The 24,545-nt window shown below is 36.3% G+C and overlaps 1 protein-coding gene and 1 pseudogene across 2 annotated transcripts; one reads left to right on the forward strand and one right to left on the reverse strand.

Annotated features, from left to right (window-relative positions):
* LOC109342276 lies at nt 5,685-12,478 on the forward strand (annotated as a pseudogene).
* LOC109343141 (UDP-glucuronic acid decarboxylase 1-like) lies at nt 19,849-24,191 on the reverse strand. 2 transcript variants are annotated; one of them, XM_019581300.1, is made up of 8 exons: nt 23,467-24,191; nt 22,632-22,779; nt 22,448-22,527; nt 21,424-21,507; nt 21,262-21,336; nt 20,516-20,608; nt 20,088-20,313; nt 19,849-20,026 (listed from the first exon to the last, which is right to left on the reverse strand). In XM_019581300.1, the coding sequence occupies exons 1-7, from the start codon at nt 24,049-24,051 to the stop codon at nt 20,104-20,106; spliced, it is 1,275 nt and encodes a 424-aa protein (XP_019436845.1). In that variant the 5' UTR covers nt 24,052-24,191; the 3' UTR covers nt 19,849-20,026; nt 20,088-20,103. The 2 variants fall into 2 exon arrangements, with proteins under 2 accessions (XP_019436845.1, XP_019436844.1); XM_019581299.1 differs by having other exon boundaries at nt 19,849-20,313; nt 23,467-24,190.

The raw sequence follows: 24,545 nt of genomic DNA on the forward strand, positions 1-24,545 counted from the left end.
GAAAAAGCCCAATTCATTTCCAAAAATAAGTGTTCCATTTCAAGAAAATCCAAATAAAGTCTAAAGCACTAAAAACAATTTTTTTTGGGGCCACCATAGCTCCACATGTCATCTTCCAAAACAAAAAGGATAAAAAAGGTAGGAGAAAAATGTTTTCTTCTTATTAATTTTTTTCGAAATAGCTTTCCATAAATAGAAGATGGTGAAAGATATTTTAAAAATAATTTTCGAATTTTTAAGCATTTAAATAAAATATCACGCTTAACATCACAATTGGATAAAAAAATTATTCATTTTCGAATTTCAAAAAAAAAATAATAAAAAAATGATTATTTTCTCTTAAATATTTATTGATTTTCGGAAAAACAAAAAATAAAAAAATAAAAAATAAACGATTTCAATTTCAAATTTGAATTCAAATTTCAGATTCGAAAATTCAAATTCCAGATTTGGAATCAAATTTTCAAAAATCATGGTTAATGGAAATCAAATCAGATTGATTGGATTTTAATAAAAAAGGAATATTTGATTCATTAAAAAATTAAAGAGGTAGGCAAATCTTTAGAGATTTCGGTTGGACTATTTTTTCTATAAATAGTGGTTTAGGGAGAGGGGATATTCATTGAAAAACATTGCCAAAATATCCACACAAAAAAGCTCCCAAAACCCTGCCAAACGTGTCCTGCGAAAAAAAAGAGAAAAACATAAAAATTTCTGCGAGTATCAATCCTGTGTGTGTGGATTCATTGTCTATCCGTGCATCCTCGATCTATAGCCGTCGGATCTACGTACTTTTTTTGCATCTGGGTTGACCAAGAAGGCCAGCCAATCCGTGCACGAAACGTTGCACACTTTGGTGCACCTCGTCGCACAGTATCATTCTCCTAGAAGAAGACTGGATTCAGTGTAGGCACGCACATCACGCAACCCTACACCCTCGCTCATCCAACGTTTCACGGGGCGCCGCGTGGACTTGTCACCTTCACGCTCCAGATTGGCCAATCACGGGACGAAACGCGTCCCGGTCTCACTACGCAGCGGCACACCAGATCCTAACCTAGGAGAACACGGATCTCATGCACGCGTGCTCACTGCTAAAGCCATGAGCCCACCCTTCCATCCAGTCTTCTAACGCCACGTGTCTGGACGCATCCAGATGTCTGGATCCAGCACGGGTAGGCGCACGGTGCAACCAGTGCACCCTCTCTCTCCTCCAACCAGGCGCTGACACATGTCTAGGTGCTAAAAAAATAAAAAAAACTCCCTCCAATCTCTTCATGCCACGCGTGTTTCTGTTTTTTTTTTGTTGGATTTTATTCATTGCTTATCAGGTTTGCATTTTTAGCTATTCCTTATTTGCATTAATATTGTCACGTTATATATGCTAAATTATCATATCATGAAAATTGTAATTATCATAATGATTAAAAAATTAATTATGTGTAGGCAATTAAAACTTCATGAACATAATGCGCGAATATAAAAAAATTAACCGGACATATCATTGTAATTTCACTATTGTTCCCTTTCACCATTTTTACAATAAACCTTTAATTTTGCGCTTCAAAGGCTAAGAATAATAAGTAACTATATAATAAAGTCACTATATTCTATTACATGGTAAAAATTGTATTTCTGGCTGTATCATTTAATTAATTTCATTATCACATTTCTAGTATAGGTATTAATAATAGAACGTGTTATTTTGATGTTATGTCACTTAATATTTGTTTTCTTTGTTCTATTCATGTTAATGAGTATCCAAATTTTAATATATGACATATAAGATGAAGCTAATTATAAAAATACAATGCGTAAGTTTTTAAAGGTTGGGAATAAATCACATTTTTATTAATATTTTATACCTTTGAATCTTTCAATTTTAATCAACGTCCATAAAATACCCATTACAATTTTTTATGATAAAATCATAAGATGACAATCACTCTAATTTTAAGATATGATGCAGTGTCGGACATATGGGCTGCACTTCATCAACTTAATGATCACCATGACTAATTCACCAACGAATCAAAAATCTTTTGTTCATAAACATGTTAAGATCTTAACTAACCCTTAGTACAAAGTGCGGTATCGGACGTATGGGGTGTACTTTACTTGTATTATAGGATCGTTAGTCGAGATTTAACCTATATTTTTATTAAAATTAATCCAACCAACAATCCTTTTTCCACATAAAGAACTACGTAAGCCTTGATTCCCTTAATAGGGATACGTGGGACTAAAGTCAATCTTGTCAGACACAACTAAAAAAAATAATTTTTTCATTTCTAGTAATTAATCATTAAATAATTAATTTGATTAATAAAATGGTGTTCCTTTATTTAATAGTAATAATAACAAATAAAAATATAGTAATCCATGTAGTTGAGTATAGGGTACTTCTTAAGGTGGACGGGTGGGGTGCTAATACATTCCCTACCCTGTAACCGACTTCCGAACCTGGATATCAAAAATTCAAAAGCGTAGTGGCGACTCGAGAGGTCGCGTAGCCGAAAATATGGGCGCGACATCTGGCGACTCTGCTGGGGACTTTTTTGAGAGAGTCCGGCCCATAAATATTAAATGCATGGTTGTATTATTGTATTGTTGCTCATATATTTTCTTTTGTTGTTGTTATTGTTATTATTGCTTATGTGGTGCACCGTCATACTAGTATCTAAGTATGTGCTCTATGCCCAAACATTAGATTAAAAAGGAACATCCGCGCTGCCGGTGTGGACTCCGGGTCCCACTTATATTGGGACGATGAACCACTCAGATTGTCACCAAATATAATGGGCCTTATCGGTGTGGTCCGTCCCACTTGTAATCCCTAGAATATTTGGGTTTCTCTATTGGAAAGAGAAGCAATTTGGGCACCTTTAGGATACCCCATAAGGTGTGTCACATAAAGGCCTTAAATCCTACCCAATGGTTATGATCGCAGACAATCCGCACAACCCAATAAGTGTACCCTATATAGGACAATAAATGCATATTATGAAATTATTTGTTTCACACACATTATCACACTATTATGAAAAATATTTTTCTATTATGAAAATCATTTTAACATACACTATCAAACTATTAAGAAGATTATTCGTTTCCCATGCATTATCATGCTAATATGAAAATTATTTACATGCACATGCATTATCATACTATTATAAAAAATTTATTTTACATGCATTATTATATTGGCAGGAAAATTATTTGTTATACATGCACTATCATACATTCACGCACATTTTAAGATTAACTTTTCTTTTCATTTGATAAAATTTTTCGTTATATAGCAAGGTACGAGTCCCATAGATCCAAAATATAGCAATGTTGAGGCACCCAAACAAGGGACAAAAGGGGAGGTACAAACAAATGATGTAAATATCCTTATAGAATGCAGTCAACGAATTCCTACAGAAGAGCAAGAACGTTTCACCAAAACATACGGGCGGCTCATCGATCTACTCAATGTCCACATTGAACCCGAGGCACTAAAAGCTATGGAGATCATGATCCAATATTGGAACCCGGAATTAAGAGGGTTTGAATTCCATGAGCTTGATGCATCCCCGACGGTGGAGGAATATGAAATGTTGTTGGGCATTTCAGTGCTGGATCGGTCGAAAGTCTACCTATTCACAGGGGATCACAAGTTGACCGAGGGGTATATTAAAGAAATGATAGGGGCACGCCCAGGGATCCAGAATATCATAAAGCAAGGGAAGTTCGAAGGCTTGAAATGGACGTACCTTAAGAAGCACATCCTCAAAATGGAAGAGCAGAAAAATTGGAAGGCATTTGGATCTTCCTTTGCACTAGCCATCTATGGCCTAGTCTTATTCCCTTTCGTCGCTGACATGATTAATCAGTCAATCCAGTACCAGCAGTATTAGCCGAAACTCTCCTACAGTTCTACAAAGGTCACCAGAACAATAATGGAAGATTGAAGATAAGGTATTGTGTGCAGCTGTTATACGTCTGGATGATAACTCGATTCATACATCATCAATTTCCTTTGGGGTCCAGTCATCCGCTCAAAAGGTTCAATAATACAAATGTCAAACCTGTCACACTACCTGAATGGTCTAAGCTTTTCAGAGAAATCAACCCTAGGAATTTCGGTGTCAAGTGTTGCTTGTATGATCGACATGAGGAAGTCATGTATGCTTGTGGGGAGTATCAGAATCTGGTTCTAATGGGTCCAAGGGGTTGCATCACCTTCACTTCAGCTTTGGTTCTTGGCCAGCTAAAATGGGGGATGAATCGAGTGACTCCTCAACAACTCAGCGGATTTGTTTTCTTATATAAGGATAAAAATACCTCCGAAGAGGTTCTCAATGGAGTACGAAGAGCTCTATACAACATTCTCTTCTATGGAAAGAATGAATTAGGAGAGCACCAGACTTTCTATACAGAAGAGTATAAGCTATGGAGAAAAAATAGGATGGCAAATAAAACCAATATCCAGATCATCATGCCCAAGGAAAAGGAGGGACCTTCACAGAATGAAATCAATCTTCAGTGGAGGATTAAAATCCTTGAGGGTCAACTTGAGGAATCAAGGAACATAGTTGAGAAAGATGGTTTCCAGATAGAAATGCTCAACAAATCAAAATCAGGTTTGAAGGAAGAGATGACCAGCCTAAAGAATGACTATGTAGATTTGCGCTCCTCACAAGGAAGAGAAATCAAAGATCTTGAGGCACGACTAAGGGCCCGTGATCGCGCCATCTTTAACTTAAGGAATGAAGGTAAGGAGAGTTGTATAATTATAAAAGAACTCAAAGCCAAAGTGGATCAACACAAAGCTAGTGCAGCTAAAGCCTGGGCGAAAGTGGATGAATGTGAGAACTCTATTCGTCAAGGTCTCATAAGAGAAGAACAGTACCGAGCCATGGTGGATGACCAAGCACAAATATGCCGTATGTCTTTGGAGGATATGAATAGGGAAAGAAACCAGTTCATAGACCAAATAAGAGACCTTAGGCAGGCCTATGATCAGTTGATGAGAGAAAGGGAGACATGGTCACACAATTGGGAGCAAGCTCTGGGTGAATGTAGGGAAGATAAAGAATTGTGGGAAAGAAGATGTATGGACATCATTGATGGGATTGGGGACTGCGCGGACGATTGGCTGGTAACTTTTGAGTCTGCAAACCATGAGGTTCACATGTATCCAGAAACCGAAATACTCCCTGCTATGAAGACATTTTTTGACAGTTGTACCCCCATTGCTCGAAGGCTCAAGAGGTGGAGGAAGAAGACCGAAGAATTTTAGTTTTGTTTTTAGAATAAACATTTGGAATAAAAGGAGGAAATAGATTGATGTGATTCCCCTTTATCGTTTTTATCAATAAAATCACTTTTTATGTTCACACCTTGTCTCAATAAAAAGAAAAGAAAAAGAGAACAAAAAAACAAATAATATGAGGGGGTCAACATTACTATATTTTGTCCAAGATGCAACCACGGAGTGGAAATTTCGCTTCTGAAAATTGCTTTAGTAGGGTCGACGGACTGTGCTCCCCGACTCTCAAATAAGGGATTCATCATACTTGCTATACTAACGGAAATTTTTGCATAAAAAACAAACAAAACATTTTTTAACTATTTTCATTTTATCAGTCAGCATTGCTCCGCAACACCCCTACCACAGCCGACTCCGAGCTAGACAGATGGCCGACTCTTCAGACTCCAGTCAGGATTCCCGGACTGAATTAGCTAGCTTGAAAGAGCAGATGGCAGAGATGTTTCGCATCCTGAAGACCCTCCAGAGCGAGAAAGAGAAGAATGCAACTGTTGGGCCACAACCTCATTCAGGATCTGGAAGTCCCAGTCTAGGGGACGGTACTGGTCAGCCTCATGAAAGTCATGACACCAACACAAGACAGCTGAATGCCAACCATCAAGCAAACGGAAGGTACAATCATGATGGGAACCAAAAGACTCCTCTAGGAAGTAACACCCCAAACGCGGAGAAAGAGGAAGAGAAGTGGAGCTCAATAGAAGAGAGATTGAGGGTTATTGAAGGAGCCCATTATGTGGATCTGAAGAATGCTTTTGAGATGTGTTTGGTGCCTGATGTGGTACTCCCACCCAAATTCAAAGTACCTGAGTTCGAAAAGTATAATGGGACTACTTGTCCCAAAAGCCCTTTACACATGTACGCCAGAAAGATGTCAGCATATCACGGGAATGATAAGTTGTTGATCCACTGCTTTCAAGACAGTTTAGTGGGGGTAGCTATGAATTGGTACATCCGCCTGGAGAAGACTCAGATCAGGACCTTCTTGGATCTATCCAATGCCTTCATCAGACAGTACAAGTACAATGAGGATGTTGCACCAGATAGGACTCAACTACAGAATATGTGTAAGAAACCATCTGAGAATTTCAGAGAATATGTTCAGCGTTGGAGGGGACTAGCATCCCAAGTCCTTCCGCGATTAGAAGAAGATGAACAACTGTTGATCTTTATCGACACTCTGCATAATCCATATTATGAACGCCTCATAGGAACCGTGACAACCAACTTCAATGCTCTCATCAAAGTAGGGGAGAAGATAGAAGGAGGTATCAAGAACGGGAAGATTTCCGATGAAGGTTCAAGCTCTAGCAAGAATCCCACTTTCATGAAGAAAAAGGAGGCAGAGACTCATTTCGTCGATGCCGAGCCAAAGAAGTTCCAGTCCCGGAACAATAATCAAAACAATCATCATGCACCCTCTCGGTTTGCACAAAACCACAATCAAAGCCAAAACCAAACACAGAATCAAACATCCCATAACCCCCCTCATCCAAACAATAACACGCACCAGCCCAGACAAGGGTACACTCATTATCCTAGAAACAATAACTATAACCAACAAGAAAGGAGAGCACCCGTATTTGACCAGATCCCGATAACCTATACAGAGCTTTTCGCATATCTACTAGGGCAATGGATGATCACACCAGTCCCTGGAAGAGTATACGAGAACCCTGGGCCATGGCACAATGAAAACGTCAACTGCGCTTACCATTCTGGAGCTACAGGACATCTGGTAGAAGACTGCAGGGCCTTCAAGTACAGAGTTCAGGACCTCATCAACGCCAAGCGGATAGATTTCCGGGAGACTAAATCCTCTACCAAACCATGGAAATCAGGGAGTGAATGCTATTCAGGAGGAGAGCAAGGTTGTAATTGTTGGAAAAGTTGATGATGTGAAGATGCCCATGAGTTTCGTCTTCCAAGAGATGTGTAGGCAAGGTTTGGCAGAGGTTGCTGTCCAAGAGTCAGATAACAGTGACATAAAGAGTTGTGAGATGCATGGCCGTGTGGGCCACAGTTTGGAGGATTGCAAGGAGTTCAGGTTGCTTCTCCAGAAGATGATGGACTTGAAACTAATTGCCATAGGCGGAAGATCATAGTGTTATGGAATTAATGTCTTAGAGAAACACCAAAATGAGGTACCTGTATTTATACGCACGTATGAACCCGTGATAAATCCACCTGGGGGCGTTCAAACATACTTCAATCAGTATCAATGGGAACCATTCATTCGACAAATGGAACCCGTAATAATAGGGGAGCAAGGCCCATTCCCTTATGAGTCAGATAAGGCAGTGCCTTGGATCTACAAAGAGGAACCAATGGGGAATCCTTCTATAGTTACCAACATTGCAGGAAGTAGCAGAATCACAAGGTCGGGACGTATCTATGTTCCACCGGAGATAGAAAGGGGTCCATCTGGGGGCCCCAAAGATAAAAACAAAGAAAAAGTGCCAGAACCTACAGAAGAGGAAGTTGAGGTAGCCTTACCCGAAGGAGTGTCAAATGAAGAGGCTTGTGAGTTTCTGAGGTTCATCAAGCAAAGTGAATACAAGGTAGTGGACCAGCTTAATAAGATTCCAGCAAGAATATCTTTGTTGCCCTTATTAATGAGCTCTAAGGCTCACAGGAATATGCTGCTAAAAGTATTGAACCAGGATCACGTCAACCACGACATTACAACTGACAGATTTGGGGGGATAGTCAAAAACATTGTAGCGGACAATTAAATATCCTTTTGTGACCAAGAGATACCTCCTGAGGGCACCGGACATGTTCGCCCCCTGCATATCTCAGTAATGTGTAATGACTGTGTGATTGGTATAGTCCTCCTAGACAATGGGTCGTCTCTGAATGTAATGACGAAGCAGACTTTCTCCAGATTGCCAGTAGATGCCTCTTGCTTGAGGGTCAGCTCAATGATTGTTAAAGGTTTTGATGGGTCCCATAGAGATGTGATATGGGAGATGGAGTTACCGATCAAGATAGGACCATGCACATTTAACATTTTGTTTCATGTAATGGATATCAATCCCACATATAGCTGCTTGTTGGGACGTCCATGGATTCACTCTTCAGGAGCAATACCATCTACCCTGCATCAAAAAGTAAAGTTTGTAGTCGATGGGAGGTTGATAACAGTTTCGGGGGAAGAAGATGTGATGGTATCTCAACCATTTGACACCCGCTACGACGAAGTGACTGAGGAGGCATTAGAGACATCATTCCAACGCCTCGAGATTGCAGACACCACATTTATGATAGAAGGTGCACCAAAGCTGAATCTTTATCCATTAGATGCTTCTCTCGTGGCGGCAAACATGATGATCCGTGACGGATATCGACCTGGCAGAGGATTGGGAAGGTATGGACAAGGCTGCAAGGAAATCCTAATACCCAAAGCTAATAAAGGTCGATATGGCTTGGGGTATAGACTTACCCATGAAGACAAACTCCAAACTATAGGAGCAAGGAAAAGTGGTCGTGTGGCTCGGCTAGGGCATGTCAGAAATGAGGTTGTGGCAAAACTTCCAATACCGCACATCAGTCAGAGCTTTGTTAGCAGCAGTACCAGGATTTCAGGAATGGTGGCCATCATAGAAGAAGAATGCGTGGAGGAAGAGTCTAGGTTCGTGTACATGTGTCCCCCCTGTACTCGCTTGAAGAATTGGAGGGAAGAAGCGCATGCATCAGTTTCACTAGAACCAAAATAATAAATAAATGTAGTCTTCTAACTATGCCCAAGGCTATTAGACATTTTTATATTTTTCAATAAGGGCTCATTTGTTTCAGTACTTTCAAAATTAATAAATATCAATCTTTTTTATCATATCAATGCGTTTCTTTTGCATTTTTTATTCATTGCCTGCTGAAAGAAAATCATTAAAAACAAAAAAGGTCAGTAAAGTTAAAACCAAATTTATGGGGACCTGACTCGGTCATCCCCGTATTGCAGATCCAATAGCGACTCTGAATGTGAGGGCCATGTTGGTGAGCCCTCCACCAGATCTGACCAACCCATCAACCAAGTGGAAGATGACAGTGATGATGAATGGGAGGCTCCCCCAGAACTACTCAGACTGGTAGAGCAAGAAGCCAGAGGTTTCAACCACACCAAGAGCCTGTCGAACTCGTCAACCTGGGTTCTGAAGAAGATAAGAAGGAAGTGGAAGTAGGCACCACGATGGACGTTAAGGAACGAGAAAGGCTAGTCAAACGCTTACACGAATTCAAGGACGTCTTTGCTTGGTCATATGAAGAGATGTCGGGACTAGACCGAGGTATAGTAGAGCATAAATTACCACTAATACCCAACTCCAGGCCAGTAAAGCAGAAGCTACGAAGAATCAAACCAGAGATCTCCTTACGGGTCAAGGAGGAAGTAGAGAAATGGTTGACAGCTGGGTTTGTTAAAGTTGCTGAATACCCAGATTGAGTCGCCAATGTAGTAGCTGTGCCGAAGAAGGGAGGAAAGCTTAGAATATGTGTTGACTACAGAGACCTCAACAAGGCTAGCTCAAAGGATGACTTTTCGGTGCCGCATATAGATGTCTTGGTTGATAGCACTGCAGACCATTCTCTTTTCTCATTTATGGATGGGTATTCGGGGTATCATCAGATCAAAATGGCACCAGAGGATGTGAGCAAAACTACATTTATCACTCCATGGGGTACCTTCTGCTACCAAGTTATGCCATTCGATTGAAGAATGCTTTGGCTACATATCAGAGAGCCATGGTAACACTCTTCCACGACATGATGCATAAGGAGATAGAAATCTATATCGATGACATCATCTGCAAATCCAAGACAGAGGGAGAACATGTAGACAACTTGAGACATTTATTTGAGACACTGCGAAAGTATCACCTCAAGTTGAATCCAACCAAGTGCAGTTTCAGAGTGAAATCCGGCCGGGTATTGGGTTTCATCGTCAGCTAGAAGGGTATTGAGGTAGATCCTGATAAGGTGAAGGCCATCATCAAAATGCCAACCCCTCGAACAGAGAAAGAGGTCAGAGGATTCTTAGGGAGGCTAAATTGCATTTCTCGGTTCATCTCGCAACTGACATCCACCTGTGAACCAATATTCAAACTCTTGAGGAAGAATCAGGCAGTAAGATGGAATGATGATTGTCAATCAGCGTTTGAAAAGATAAAACAGTACTTGACCGAGCCTCCAGTGTTGATGCCTCCAATTCCAGGGCGGCCCTTGATTCTATATCTCACTGTACTTGATGAATCTATGGGATGCGTCTTAGGGCAGCGTGGTGATTGTGGAAGAAAGGAGCAAACAATCTATTATTTGAGCAAGAAATTCACAGCTTGCGAAATAAAATACTCATTGTTAGAACGTACATGTTGCGCTCTAGTCTGGGCCTCTCGCCGTTTGAGACAATATATGCTGAGTCACACTACTTGGTTAGTGTCAAGAATGGATCCCGTCAAGTACATCTTCGAGAAACCCATATTGACCGGAAGGATTGCTAAAAAGGTGTTGTTATCATCTGAATATAATATCATGTATGTGACGCAAAAGGCTGTGAAAGGAAGTGTTATTGCTGACTACTTGGCCGATCAACCTATAGACAAACTGGGGCAGATGAAGTATGAGTTTCCAGATGAGAACATCATGGCCTTATCCGATGAATCAAGAGAAGAATAAAAATGGACCCTAGTCTTTGATGGGGCCTCTAACGCATTCGGGCATGGAGTAGGTGCTGTGTTGGTATCTCCAGAAGGAAAGTGAAGTTCCTTCCCTTTACTGCCAGACTATGCTTTGACTGTACAAATAACATAGCAGAATATGAGGCGTGCGCTTTGGGACTGAAGGCTGCCACTGATGCAAAAGCAAAGATCCTAGAAGTATTTGGAGATTCTGCCCTAGTAATCCACCAGGTAAAAGGGGAATGGGAAACTCGTGACAGCAAATTGGTGCCCTACAGAAATTACATCCAGAAGCTAAATGAACAGTTTGATCAAGTGAGTTTTTATCACATCCCCAGGGAAGACAATAGGCTGGCAGATGCACTAGCAACCTTATCCTCAATGTTTCATGTGGGAGGGGACAGTTTGCTCCTGTTCCAAATAAAAGACAACACCGAACAAGCTTATTGTCATGCAATTGAAGAAGAACCCGATGGCAGGCCATGGTACCAGTACCTAACAAGACAGGTCTATCCTCCAAATGCCTCAAAGACCGACAAAAGAACACTCAGACGACTAGCCAAAAACTTCTTTTTGAGTGGGGATGTTGTTTACAAAAGAAATCACGATATGGTACTTCTCCAATGCCTGGAAGCCAAGGAAGCTCAGAGGATGGTGGAAGAGGTACATGAGGGAACTTTCGGGACCGATGCGAATGGGCATGCTATGGCCAAGAAGATCATGAGAGCATGGTACTTCTGGTTGACAATGGAAACTGATTGCTACAACTATGTGAAAATTTCATATTTGAAAATTCAAATTCCAGATTTGGAATCAAATTTTCAAATCTCATGGTTAATGGAAATCAAATCAGTTTGATTGGATTTTAAAAAAGGGGAATATTTGATTTATTAAAAAATTAAAGAGGTAGGTAAATCTTTAGGGATTTCGGTTGGGCTATTTTTTTTCTATAAATAGTGGTTTAGGGAGAGGGGATATTCATTGAAAAACATTGCCAAAATATACCAAAAAAAAAAAGCTCCCAAAACCCTGCCAAATGTGTCCTGCGAAAAAAAAGAAAAAACATAAAAATTTCTGCGAGAATCAATCATGTGTGGGTGGATTCATTGTCTATCCGTGCATCCTCGATCCATAGCCGTCGGATCTGCGTACTTTTTTTGCATTTGGGTTGACCAAGAAGGTCAGCCAATCCGTGCACGAAACGTTGCACACTTTGGTGCACCTCGCTGCACAATATCATTCTCCCAGAAGAAGACGGGATCCAGTGTAGGCACGCACATCACGCAACCCTACACCCTCGCTCATCCAACGTTTCACGGGGCGCCGCGTGGACTTGTCACCTTCACGCTCCAGATTGGCCAATCACGGGACGAAACGCGTCCCGGTCTCACTACGCAGCGGCACACCAGATCCTACCCTAGGAGAACACGGATCCCATGCACGCATGCTCAATGCTCAAGTCGTGAGCCCACCCTTCCATCCAGTCTTCTAACGCCACGTGTCTAGACGCATCCAGACGTCTGGATCCAGCACGGGTAGGCACACGATGCAACCAATACACCCTCTCTCTCCTCCAACCAGGCGCTGACACGTGTCCAGGTGCTAAAAAATAAAAAAAAACTCCCTCCAATCTCTTCCTGCCACGCGTGTTTCTGTTTTTTTTTTTTTTTGCTGGATTTTATTCATTGCTTATCATGTTTGCATTTTTAGTTGTTCCTTATTTGCAATAATATCGTCACGTTATATATGCTAAATTATCATATCATGAAAATTGTAATTATCATAATGATAAAAAAATTAATTATGTGTAGGCAATTAAAACTTCATGAACATAATGCGCGAATATAAAAAAAATTTAACCGGACATATCATTGTAATTTCACTATTGTTCTCTTTCACCATTTTTACAATAAACCTTTAATTTTGCGCTTCAAAGGCTAAGAATAATAAGTAACTATATAATAAAGTCACTCTATTCTATTACATGGTAAAAATTGTATTCCTAGCTGTATCATTTAATTAATTTCATTATCACATTTCTAGTATAGGTATTAATAATAGAACGTGTTATTTTGATGTTATGTCACTTAATATTTGTTTTCTTTGTTCTATTCATGTTAATGAGTATCCAAATTTTAATATATGACATATAAGATGAAGCTAAATACAAATATACAATGCGTAAGTTTTTAAAGGTTGGGAATAAATCACATTTTTATTAATATTTTATACCTTTGAATCTTTCAATTTTAATCAACGTCCTTAAAATACCCATTACAATTTTTTAAGATAAAATCATAAGATGACAATCACTCTAATTTTAAGATATGATACGGTGTCGGACATATAGGTTGCACTTCATCAACTTAATGATCACCATGACTAATTCACCAACGAATCAAAAATCTTTTGTTCATAAACATGTTAAGATCTTAACTAACCCTTAGTACAAAGTGCGGTATCGGACGTATGGGCTGTACTTTACTTGTATTATAGGATCGTTAGTCGAGATTTAACTTATACTTTTATTAAAATTAATCCAACCAGCAATCCTTTTTCTACTTAAAGAACTACGTAAGCCTTGATTCCCTTAATAGGGATACGTGGGACCAAAGTCAATCTTGTCAGGCACAACTAAAAAAATATAATTTTTTCATTTCTAGTAATTAATCATTAACTAATTAATTTGATTAATAAAATGGTGTTCCTTTATTTAATAGTAATAATAACAAATAAAAATATAGTAATCCATGTAGTTTAGTATAGGGTACCGCTTAAGGCGGGCGGGTGGGGTGCTAATACCTTCCCTACCCTGTAACCGACTTCCGAACCTGGATATCAAAAATCCGAAAGCCCAAGGTAACTGGGCTAAAAAAGATTTTTCTACATTTTTGACAGTAAAAAATGTAGTGGCGACTCGAGAGGTCGCGTAGCCGAAAATCGAGGCGCGACACTAAGAGATCAAATGAGCAAGGGAAAGTTGAAGATGGTGTTCTCTAGAAGTGAAAAACAACTCGCAGATATCTTCACCAAGCCATTGAAGAAGGAGAGGTTTGAAAAGTTAAGGTTGAAGATAAGCATTGTAAGATTGAGTGTTGACTGAATTAAGGAGGAGTGTTGTTAATACTTTGTAATTCAGTTTAGTTAGTTAATCTAGTTAGTGTGTACTTTCTGTTTATAGTAAGTAGTTACTTGGTTGATGCTATAAAAGGAAGGTTTGCTTTGTAATTGATTCAACGTTTAAGGCAATAAAACTAGACTCTAATACTCACCTCTCAACATATCTTTTTCTGCATTCTTCTTCTTTACAAACAGTTTTCATTCTTCTATGCTTTGTTCTTCTTCTTCCTCTTCCTCTTCCTCATGCTTTATTTCTTCTTCATCTGGTTTGCAAGTGAAGTAAAACAACATGTGGTTGCTGCATTATGTGGCAATTTAATTTGCAATTCAAATAGGTACTAGTATTAGTTTGACAAAGATCTTCAAGCTCATGTAAACAGTAGTCACGGACAATAACTAAAAGATAAAAATAGAAATTCTTTCATTGTAACTTTAAGCTACACGTGAATTATGAACTATGCAGCCACCAAGGTCCTTATTGTCCATACAGCATCTGAAGCTCCACACAAAAAAAGCATATCAACCTATGAGCTCATCAAAATTATTGGAATTAACACATTGATATAAAAACAAAGGCTATGTATTTAGCATTACTACTATATTGTGGCAAATTTTGTTGAATGGATTTCTATCATTAATGATAAGTTTTTTGTGGTGCACATTGTTTCCACTCATATAATTGTTTCCAAAATGATATATATATATATATATATATATAATCGGGTTTAGGGCGAGTTCGGGGTAGGATATTGCCTATACCAAACCCAAACCTAGTCACAACGAGTTTCGGATTAGGTTCAGACGGATACCCACAGGTTTGAATTTCATTGTCATCACTAGTTGAAAAAGTAGCTTGTGTCGGCAAGAATTTTGAAAGATGTGGAGCTCATTGGGTGGGGGCTTTCCGTCTTAAAGAAAATTTGAAAGAGCTTAGAAGGAGTTTAAATAGTGGAGGAGGGATGACTTTAACTATTGAGACATACTTATTGTAGTTAATCTTTCTGAGGTTCATGATATTGACCTACCTAGGGAGTAGACTCCAATTTCCAGAGAAAAGAGGCCTAGAAAAACGCATAAAATTTAGGAAATATTAGTGAAGAATTGTATAGTGGAATGTAAGACTTGGTTGATGTTCATGATATTGGGGGGAAGTTAGGGCCCTGAGGAGTTTGAAGTTAACGTAATTGAAGTTTTGAATGCAGATTTCAGGAGAATGTGCTAATTGCTAAGGGGAGAAACTAAATTGCTAAAGGAAGAATATGCTAATAGATGTTTCTTCCATGCTTGTTTGAAATTTGGAAGAAGGGACTACCAAATCATCTCTTAAGATTGATGGAATCTCCTATGATGAGGATCAAAATCTTGGTAAGGAGATCAAGAGTTTTTTTAGCCTGCTTTTCATGAACAAAGCTACAATAGACCTCCTTTGAATGGAATAGATTTCAGGCAATTGTCTTAAACCTCAAAAAAACTTTAACTTCTTAAAGACTATTGGGATTCTCTAAGGGGTGATTTTTGTATTGTAATAGCTGAGTTCTATGAAATATATGATGACCCTTAAGGTTTGTACTCTATCTTCATTATTCTAATCCCTAATATTCTCCTCTCCCAAAGAATACAATACTTAAAGCCTAAGTCATTCTAAAAAAGAATATCTCTAGAATGTAAGTTGTTGTTTCTACCTTTGCATTCAAGGATAAAAGTGTTCTATCATTTTTCTTTTTTTATAAAAATCTAGCAAAGATAGACATTGGCTCCTTTATCGAGACAATTTAGAAAAGGGTCATGCCATACTAAATCTATACTCTTTAAGATTGTGTTAAAATTGATTTGGATTGGCAATTGAAATCAACCTTATCAAATTAAATTGAAATTATATTTATTTTTTATTGTAATTATATTGTAGTACATTAATGGGTGAACATATCTAGCAACAACTATGATAAAAAGTATTAATATTGTTTTCAACTTTTGGACTTATATAATGATGATATTACAAAATTCAAAAATAATTATTATAAATGCATATATATTTATTGATGGAAAATAGCAGATTTATCAATAACAAAATATTTCAGTCAATCATCAATTGTGTTGAGCAAAATCCAATAAAAATGGAATCTAAAAGTCTAAAACACTGAAAATAAGAATTATCCAATGGAAAAAGGATCAAAATTTAACAAAAATGAAAAAGTTATAACAATTAGGAGTATAAAAGTTCAGTTCGGTTCAGGTTTTAGTACATTTCAGTGATCGAACCAAACATAAACACATGGTTCGATTCTGCTCGATTAACTGTAAATTTAACTATAGGAAGAGAACCGAACCGCACTTGAATGATTCAGTTCAGGTCGGTTGATAGTTTTTCTTATTGTTTTTGTATAAAAAATCTTCTATCAGTTTAAAGTTCAAAATTTGTAAAAATATATTTTTTGTGCATAAAAGGGAAATTATTACTAATATTATTATAAAAAATTATGAATCATATATAAATGAGTAAAAAATTGAAACTCTTAATTGTTTGTTATAACAGTTATGTAATTTACAGAGGAAAAAAAACAAATTATCACATATATAATAATACCATTCATATATATATATATATATATATATATATATATATATTTTAGTAACTTATATAACAATATAATTCATCATTAGTAATATATATAGCAATGAATTTAATATGTATATACTGACAATGTAAGTGTTTTTTACATTGTCGGTCAATCATCCACCATTGATTTATTAACCACAATTGACTCTCAAACAAAAGTAATACAAATCAATGGTGGATGATGTGTTGACAGTGTAAAAAACTTTACACTGTCAGTGCACAGATTTTAAACTATATATCAATTAATAAAATATATGACAGTAACATATATAATCTTACATTTCACAATTAGTATCATATATAACAATATATGGAATATGTTAGTTTCAAACTCAATACCATAACATTTAGTCAGTAATAACATATATAATTAGGGATGGCAACGGGTGCGGGCGGACGCGAGTAGAGCTTTCCCGTTCCAAAACCTACAATATTTGCAGATACCCGTGCAGGTAACGAATATTTGTGGGTACCCAACAAATTTTTTATTTTAATTATAATTTATAATAATTAATATATTAAATAATTATTATATGAATAATATGATATATATTTGATAAATTTGTCGTCATAGTCAAATAAGTGTAATTTATTATGAAATAATAATAAAATAAGATATATAATCTTAAAATAATAATAATAAAAATATAATAAAAAACTAAATATATAAATTCACGGGTACTTACAGGGCGGATATCATAAAACTCATTCTCACTCATAAGCTATTTTTGTGGGTACTCGTTGCAAGTATCCACAAGTGGAGTTTTTTGCCATCCCTATATATAATACTAACATAATATCAATTTAGTAACATATATAACACTAAGATTCACACAAAATTGATAATTTAAGCCATAAAATTGGTTGAATAATTTAAATAACAATAAAACATCATTCCCTAGTATCTATTTCTTTAATAAGTGATTCATGTGAGGATTTGCCTGTTGCAATTTTCTCAAAATGTGATTCATCTACACACTATGAATGAGGCACATTGCTTTGCAATCCTTCTTTTTGTTCTCTTTGTATGCAAGCTTTGTAAGTCTGTTGCAGCCTCATCAATTTCTAAATATCATTCTTCCACAATCTCCTCAATTTCTTGAAAACCCAAGATGGCTTTCATTTGAATGTTCCATCTATTCTAGTTTTTGCTGTCAATAACAGGTAGGTTTGTCGGTAAAGAATTGCTTTGATAACTCATTATGTTGAAGAAGAAGAGGAATTATGTGATCTTGCTCTAGCTCTTGATACCAATATGTTGGAGAAAGAAAGAACTCATACCTCACTCACACTCGTGAACAGAGAAGAAAAGAATGGAAGATGAGAAAAGTATTGTGATGGAGAGGAAGAACTAACAATGCATCAAGTTGTTGTTATTAACTAACTTTTAAACACAAGGCACACTTATTATTTATAGCATAACAAACTATAACTACCAAAACTAATAATAGCCTACTTGAATTATAATTCTCTAATAATTTTTAATGGTGTTTATGATTATAAAATTAAACTATTTTAACAATCAATGGGGAACAGCCCCGTAAATGCAGACATGTGCGGAAAAGTAACATCCCAATCAAGGAGCACAAAATTACGAGTAGCAAATTGGGGGGAAAAAAGCACCATCCTATCCCAAGTTAGCCATGTTATCCATACATATTTAGGCTTGTCTTTGATTTTTGGACATTGAGGAAGTGCAAATTCGAGAAGATATATAAAAATGGCCAAACAGTAATGAAGAATCAATCTATCATATATGGATGCAAAACTTAAGGAATTTGGTCTAAGTTCATTAATAAATAAAGGCTTCAAACTACCTAAACTTAATACTTCAACAAAGTGACACTTAATTCCAATAATCTTCCCATCAAGTATAAATCCATACATTAGTACATTCATCCTTAGCAGAAAAAACTTTAAGTACTTGATGATATAAACAAGAAGCTTAACCCACCTTAATAAGGATCATATACCCTAAAAAATTTCATTCTCCATGTCTGAAGTCAATCACTTCCACCAAGTAATGTAAAAATAATAATTTATGTATAGTAGCTATGTTACATTCCATAGTAATCGATGTAGTGATTCATCTTCTAAACAATTGTGGCATGTGTAAGGCATTTTTAGTTTACATTATATTGTTCAACTTTAGCATACATCTATAAGACTTATAATGATACATGAACTGAATATTAGACAATAAACAACAAATGATTAGAAATGAATTTATTAGTGAGAAAGTTGTAGTAGCTTCTATAGTAGAGAAAATGGTAGAATCACACCTCTTAGGTGATTGAACATGTTTAAATGAGACTATTTGAAGCTCAATAACTAAATTAGATCATATAAAGATTAATCTAATTACTAAAGGAATAGAAAGACTAAGAAAAATCATGGGCAACATGATTAGGAAAAAATTAGAAATTAATACTTTAGTCCTAAACTCACTCATCTAATGTAATCTTGTTGAATGTATTGTTCAAAATTATATACATTTTAACTTTTAAGTGTTGAATTCACCAAATTTTAGATCAAATCATTATATGGACAATAATGGGCCGAAAAACAGTTTTAATTGCTAAGGAACGAAATGAATAGAAAGACTAAGAAAAATCATGGGCAATATGATTAGGAAAAAATTAGAAATTAATACTTTAGTCGTAAACTCACCCATCTAATGTAATCAAGCTTTGATGGTTGTTGAATGTATTGTTCAAAATTATATACATTTTAACTTTGAAGTGTTGAATTCACCAAATTTTAGATCAAATCCATTATATGGACAATAATGGGCTGAAAAACAGTTTTAATTGCTAAGGAACGAAATAAAAAACAGATAAATCTTCAATGAAATGATAGCTAGCATCAGTTAGTTTTGAAAATGAGCAACTTGCATGGAAACATGAATGGACAAAAAAAATAATCATTAGATTCACTAAAAGTAGTAATGAAAAAAACAGTAAATCCCTTGTTATAGCAGCTTCAATAACAGATAATGAATGGCATTATGTTTTTTTTATCAAATGACTAGAATGACTTGCATTCTAATCCACATCAACTACATGACATATAAATCGAATAACACATCAGCAACAGTAATATGCAATGAATCAGCAACAGTAATATGCAATGAAACAGCAACATTTTCCATTCCCTCCTTGATACCAAAATGAAAGAGTACTACAAGTTTAACATAAAAATAAAATACAGAAGAAAACAGCTGAAAAGAATTGTCAAAATTTGACAAATACGTCAATTGTATGCTAACAAAGCATAAATGTTAATAGACACTAGACATATCTTCTGACAAAAATGACCTATTACCGGAGCTTTCTGATGATGAGTGTGTGTGAAGAGGAGAAACCTCCATAAACAATTTCTTATTTCAACCCTTTTCCTTCATCCTCATTCAAAATCCGATTCCGGAAATCATTAACCATAAGAGGCAACCCTTCTCTGAGTGGGATTTTTGGCTCCCAGTTCAGTAGTTCCTTTGCTTTACTAATATCTGGCTTCCTCATGTGTGGGTCATCAGCAGTATTTGGTTTGTATGCTATTGTAGCACTTGAATCAATTGTTTCTTTTACAATCTGCATATTTATGAAAAGAGAAAAATGCTCATAAAATAATAATTTTGATAGTCCATTCTCACTAAACACCAAAATCTATAAGGAAATTTGCCTCTATTGCAGAAGTGCACACTTAATATGCAATACGTAACGGCCATCGATTAATGAATAAGCATATTAAGCAAGACACTGAAGCAATAGGACTTGGAAAGGAAATAGATACCTTAGCAAGCTCTAACATGGTAAACTCCCCTGGGTTACCCAGGTTAAAAGGTCCTATATGTTCACCATCCATCAAAGCCGTCAATCCATTAACCTGTGAGAATAATAAGAATTTTAAGTACACCATTGCATCCTTACACTGCTCACAGGTTCTAAAAAAGGTGCAGCCCACAAATGACTTTTTAATTTCAACATCCAATCTGAATCTGGAATTGAATAGAAAAAAACTAACTTTTTGATACAACAGTACGATGGAGGTTTGAAACTATGACCTGCTATTAGCACACTCCTAATGCCTTATTGTGCTACTTTCATACAATAGCTAACTTGAATTACAAGTAATGACAAAAACATCATTTAACCCTTCTAATCAGTTATTTCTTTTTGACTTAAATGTATCCTCTATTACTCCTAGAAGTCCATTTACATTTAGTGATCCTAGGATTTAAGCAACAATAAAAGTTATTGTCCAAAAAATAAGGTCCACGAGATAGTTAAGCGCTTTTAGAAAACTTCCAGTTATATCTTTTAAGCTTAAAATTTCTCTCCCGCATAAAACTCTATTCTAGTACTCATTGTTTATTTTAATTTCAATCAGATTCGTCAGCCTTTCAGTTAATCAAAAACTTCTGCTTATGTTGATGAGCTTTAGATGATTTCTCCAAGTAACATGTTAGCTTGCAGCAAGAAGAAAAGATTTAAAGATGTATAATAATACAAAACCCAAAAAATAAAAATCATATTTACCAAATCAGAGACATATTGGAAGCTTCTTGTTTGTTTCCCATCACCATATACAGTCAATGGTTGTTTCCGAATAGCCTGTGAACATGGACAAAAGATTAGTATATCATGTATATGAACATAAAACCATCTCAAGATTATCTAAGTAAAGAAAGGGAGTCAAACCTGTGCGACAAAGTTGCTAACAACTCGCCCATCATCTAAACACATGCGAGGCCCATATGTGTTGAAAATTCGAGCAATACGAACCTAAAAAAAAGAGTCAGATCTGTCACATGTTTCAACAGTAAAATTTGGTTTGCACATTGCACAGTTCACCATAACCAGTCTTTTCACCTATGTTGGTATTACTTTGTTAAGTTTGATAATTTAATCTGTTTGAAGAATCTTTCAAGCATTTAACCATGCATTGAACATAAGTTATTCAAATCCTATACATGCAATAAGTAATGAATACAAGCAACAAATAAAGCTGAAAAAGCCAAAGGATTATCTACAAAATTTTCTTTGAAATGGAAAATTTTGCAATCTAACAGTAAATTCATCTTCATGCCAGTTTTATTTAAATCACTCAAATCATAATGAACATCATAGCCTTCTATCTACTAGGCTCACTTTATATTTAAAGTTCGAAAGTGAATCTTAATATGCAAACTCTTGTCAAAAGGAATATTTTGGTAGCATTTGGTATGTAGACATAATAAGATGTTTTTGTACTGTTATCTTTGGATCCACTAAAATGTTCCACATTTCAATCTCATGTCATCTTTTCTTTTGGAAAATACACGAAAACTCATGTGCTCTGTTCTGGCACATCTACCAAAAAGCTACATGAGGGTCTACTAGTCTAACCCCAAAATTACATGTATCTTTCAATACTAAAAATCTAATAACAATCTATTTTAATCGCCACAATTAAGTTCTCAAGAAAGGAAGGAAATCCCAAGCGGATTACTCATTTATTGGTGATAACAAAAAGGTAGGAACTTTTAGTTATCAGAACACTTAGGGTATTCTGTAACATGTGCAAGCTTTCAAACTAAAACAATAAATGCAAAGCAAGACACAAACAAATTACTGAGTATCAAAATGGTATTTTGTAACATTACACAAACTTGTTAGCCAATAAGGTAGACATAAAGCAGTTAACAAACAGCAACTATAATCAGTCAAATACATAATAAGCTACCTCAACACCAGCACCTCGATGATAATCCATGGTCAAGGTTTCTGCAGTTCGCTTTCCTTCATCATAACAACTCCTCTCACCTACAACAAAGTTGAAGTCCATTTTCAAATTTCAACATAACAAACCACCAGGCATCATTCACATTTTACAACTGACTATGTTACAACAACACCACAACACTCACCTATTGGATTCACGTTCCCCCAGTAAGTCTCTTTCTGAGGATGCTCCAACGGATCACCATAAACCTCACTAGTACTAGTTAGCAAAAACCTAGCTCCAGTCCTCTTTGCAAGTCCCAGCATGTTTAGTGTACCCATCACATTTGTCTTGTAAGCCAGTCACACAAACAGTCAAGGATGACCAAAACAATCTAAATGATACAGGGCACAGGTACACTTATATATCATTGATACTTCAAAATGATTGCTGTAACAATATATGATATGTAATGAATCACATAGATCCATACTTACAAAAAATTGCCTATATTATATCAATTATTCGACTTGTCCCCATATCCATGCATTAATACTCTGCATCTACCTAAATAAAATATCATGATATCCCCATCATAATATTAAAATCCAGAAAGTAAAACTAAAAAGTTGTATGATCTAACTACAAGTATTTCAAAGCATCCATGAAGTATTAAATCCTCTAAATAAGAGAGCTTTAGCACACATAGTGCTCTTATACTGCCTTTAGTCAAATACGACGACCAAGGTTTGAAATAATGGTTGCGTTTCCAGAAACTTCCAAAACCTTGACTTTTCGGACAATTTTGGGCACATGCATTGGATGCGACCACAATCGCAGTTGCAATACAGTTTCCACAACTAATCCAAAATCTCAACATATTTGCTTCAGTAGACACAGACTCAGATTTAAAACAACAACTATTTTAAAATTTTCAAACTGTTCATGCTTCATAACTTGTAACTACTAAGTGCAATTATATATTATAAGTAATACTATAAATAAAATGTAAAACAAATAAAGTGAGAAAAAAAGGATATTATAGTCTTAACGGGATTGTACTTATAATGAACCGGAGAAGCAGGACAAGCCAAGTGATAGATCTGATCCACTTCTAGAAGAATCGGTTCAACCACATCGTGCCTAATAAGCTCAAACCTCGGATTCCCAAACAAATGTATCAAATTCTCTTTTCTCCCGGTAAAGAAATTATCAATCACGATAACATCATTCCCTCGACCAATAAGCTTATCAACAAGATGACTCCCAACGAAACCGGCTCCACCGGTAACCACGATCCTCAACCGCCGACTCCCGATTCCGACGGGAACGCGCCTCGGAACACCGTGCAATGCGCCGTCGTTGCGGCGAAGGCCAAATGCGTTGGATCGAGAGTGGATATAGGGTTGTGGCTCAGAAGTTGAAAGACGAGAGAGTGAAGGTTGGATAATGAAGAACGTGGAACCGATTATGATTCCGACGATGGTGAAGAGAAGACGTTGTTCTCGTAAGAGGTAGTTGAAGGATCTGTTTGGTTTCGATGGTTTTGGGGAATACGGTGGTGATGGTGGTGGTGTTGCTGTGCTCGCTTCTTCGTCGCGGCGGTGACTTAAGCTTGTTTTCATGATTCGTTATGGTTTGTTTGGGTAAAAAGAGAATTTGAAAAATTAAAAGCTGATTAAGTGAAAGAAAATTAAAAGCTATTTGTTGAAAGAATCTGCTTCTTCAGTTAGCGACGGAGAGAGATTTTTCAATGGTCCTTTCAAAGGAGGCTGATTGTTGTTATTATAGCCTTGGAGCATGACATACAAAGCACAACTGGCATGTGTGTGTCCAATTTATCTTGGTCAACTTATTTTGAAACAAAAATTAATGAGATTAATTTACTTACTTCAAATTAATAAGTTATTTTATATATTAATCATTTATTTTATGAAAATTTAATAATTCATTGTTTTAACAAGTACTCATTATCAATTATATTTTCTTTCTAATTATCTTTCAAATTACTAGCTTTGAAAATTTACATTCATCCATTTCCTTTTAATTTGAATGTTATTATTATTATTTAATGTTAATTTTATTGTAATTTCCTTATACTCTTGATTATCATTTCCTT

This window comes from Lupinus angustifolius, chromosome LG03 (genome assembly GCF_001865875.1).
Source record: "Lupinus angustifolius cultivar Tanjil chromosome LG03, LupAngTanjil_v1.0, whole genome shotgun sequence".
Lineage (NCBI taxonomy): Eukaryota > Viridiplantae > Streptophyta > Magnoliopsida > Fabales > Fabaceae > Lupinus > Lupinus angustifolius.

What these genes read in the sequence shown, in the direction of transcription:
- LOC109343141 (XM_019581300.1), bottom strand. Translation starts at nt 24,051, where the DNA reads ATGAAAACAAGCTTAAGTCACCGCCGCGACGAAGAAGCGAGCACAGCA. An exon ending in GGGGAACGTGAATCCAATAG is followed by an intron (nt 22,528 to 22,631) that starts GTGAGTGTTGTG and finishes ACTTTGTTGTAG; the next exon opens with GTGAGAGGAGTTGTTATGAT. An exon ending in ATCGAGGTGCTGGTGTTGAG is followed by an intron (nt 21,508 to 22,447) that starts GTAGCTTATTAT and finishes TCTTTTTTTTAG; the next exon opens with GTTCGTATTGCTCGAATTTT.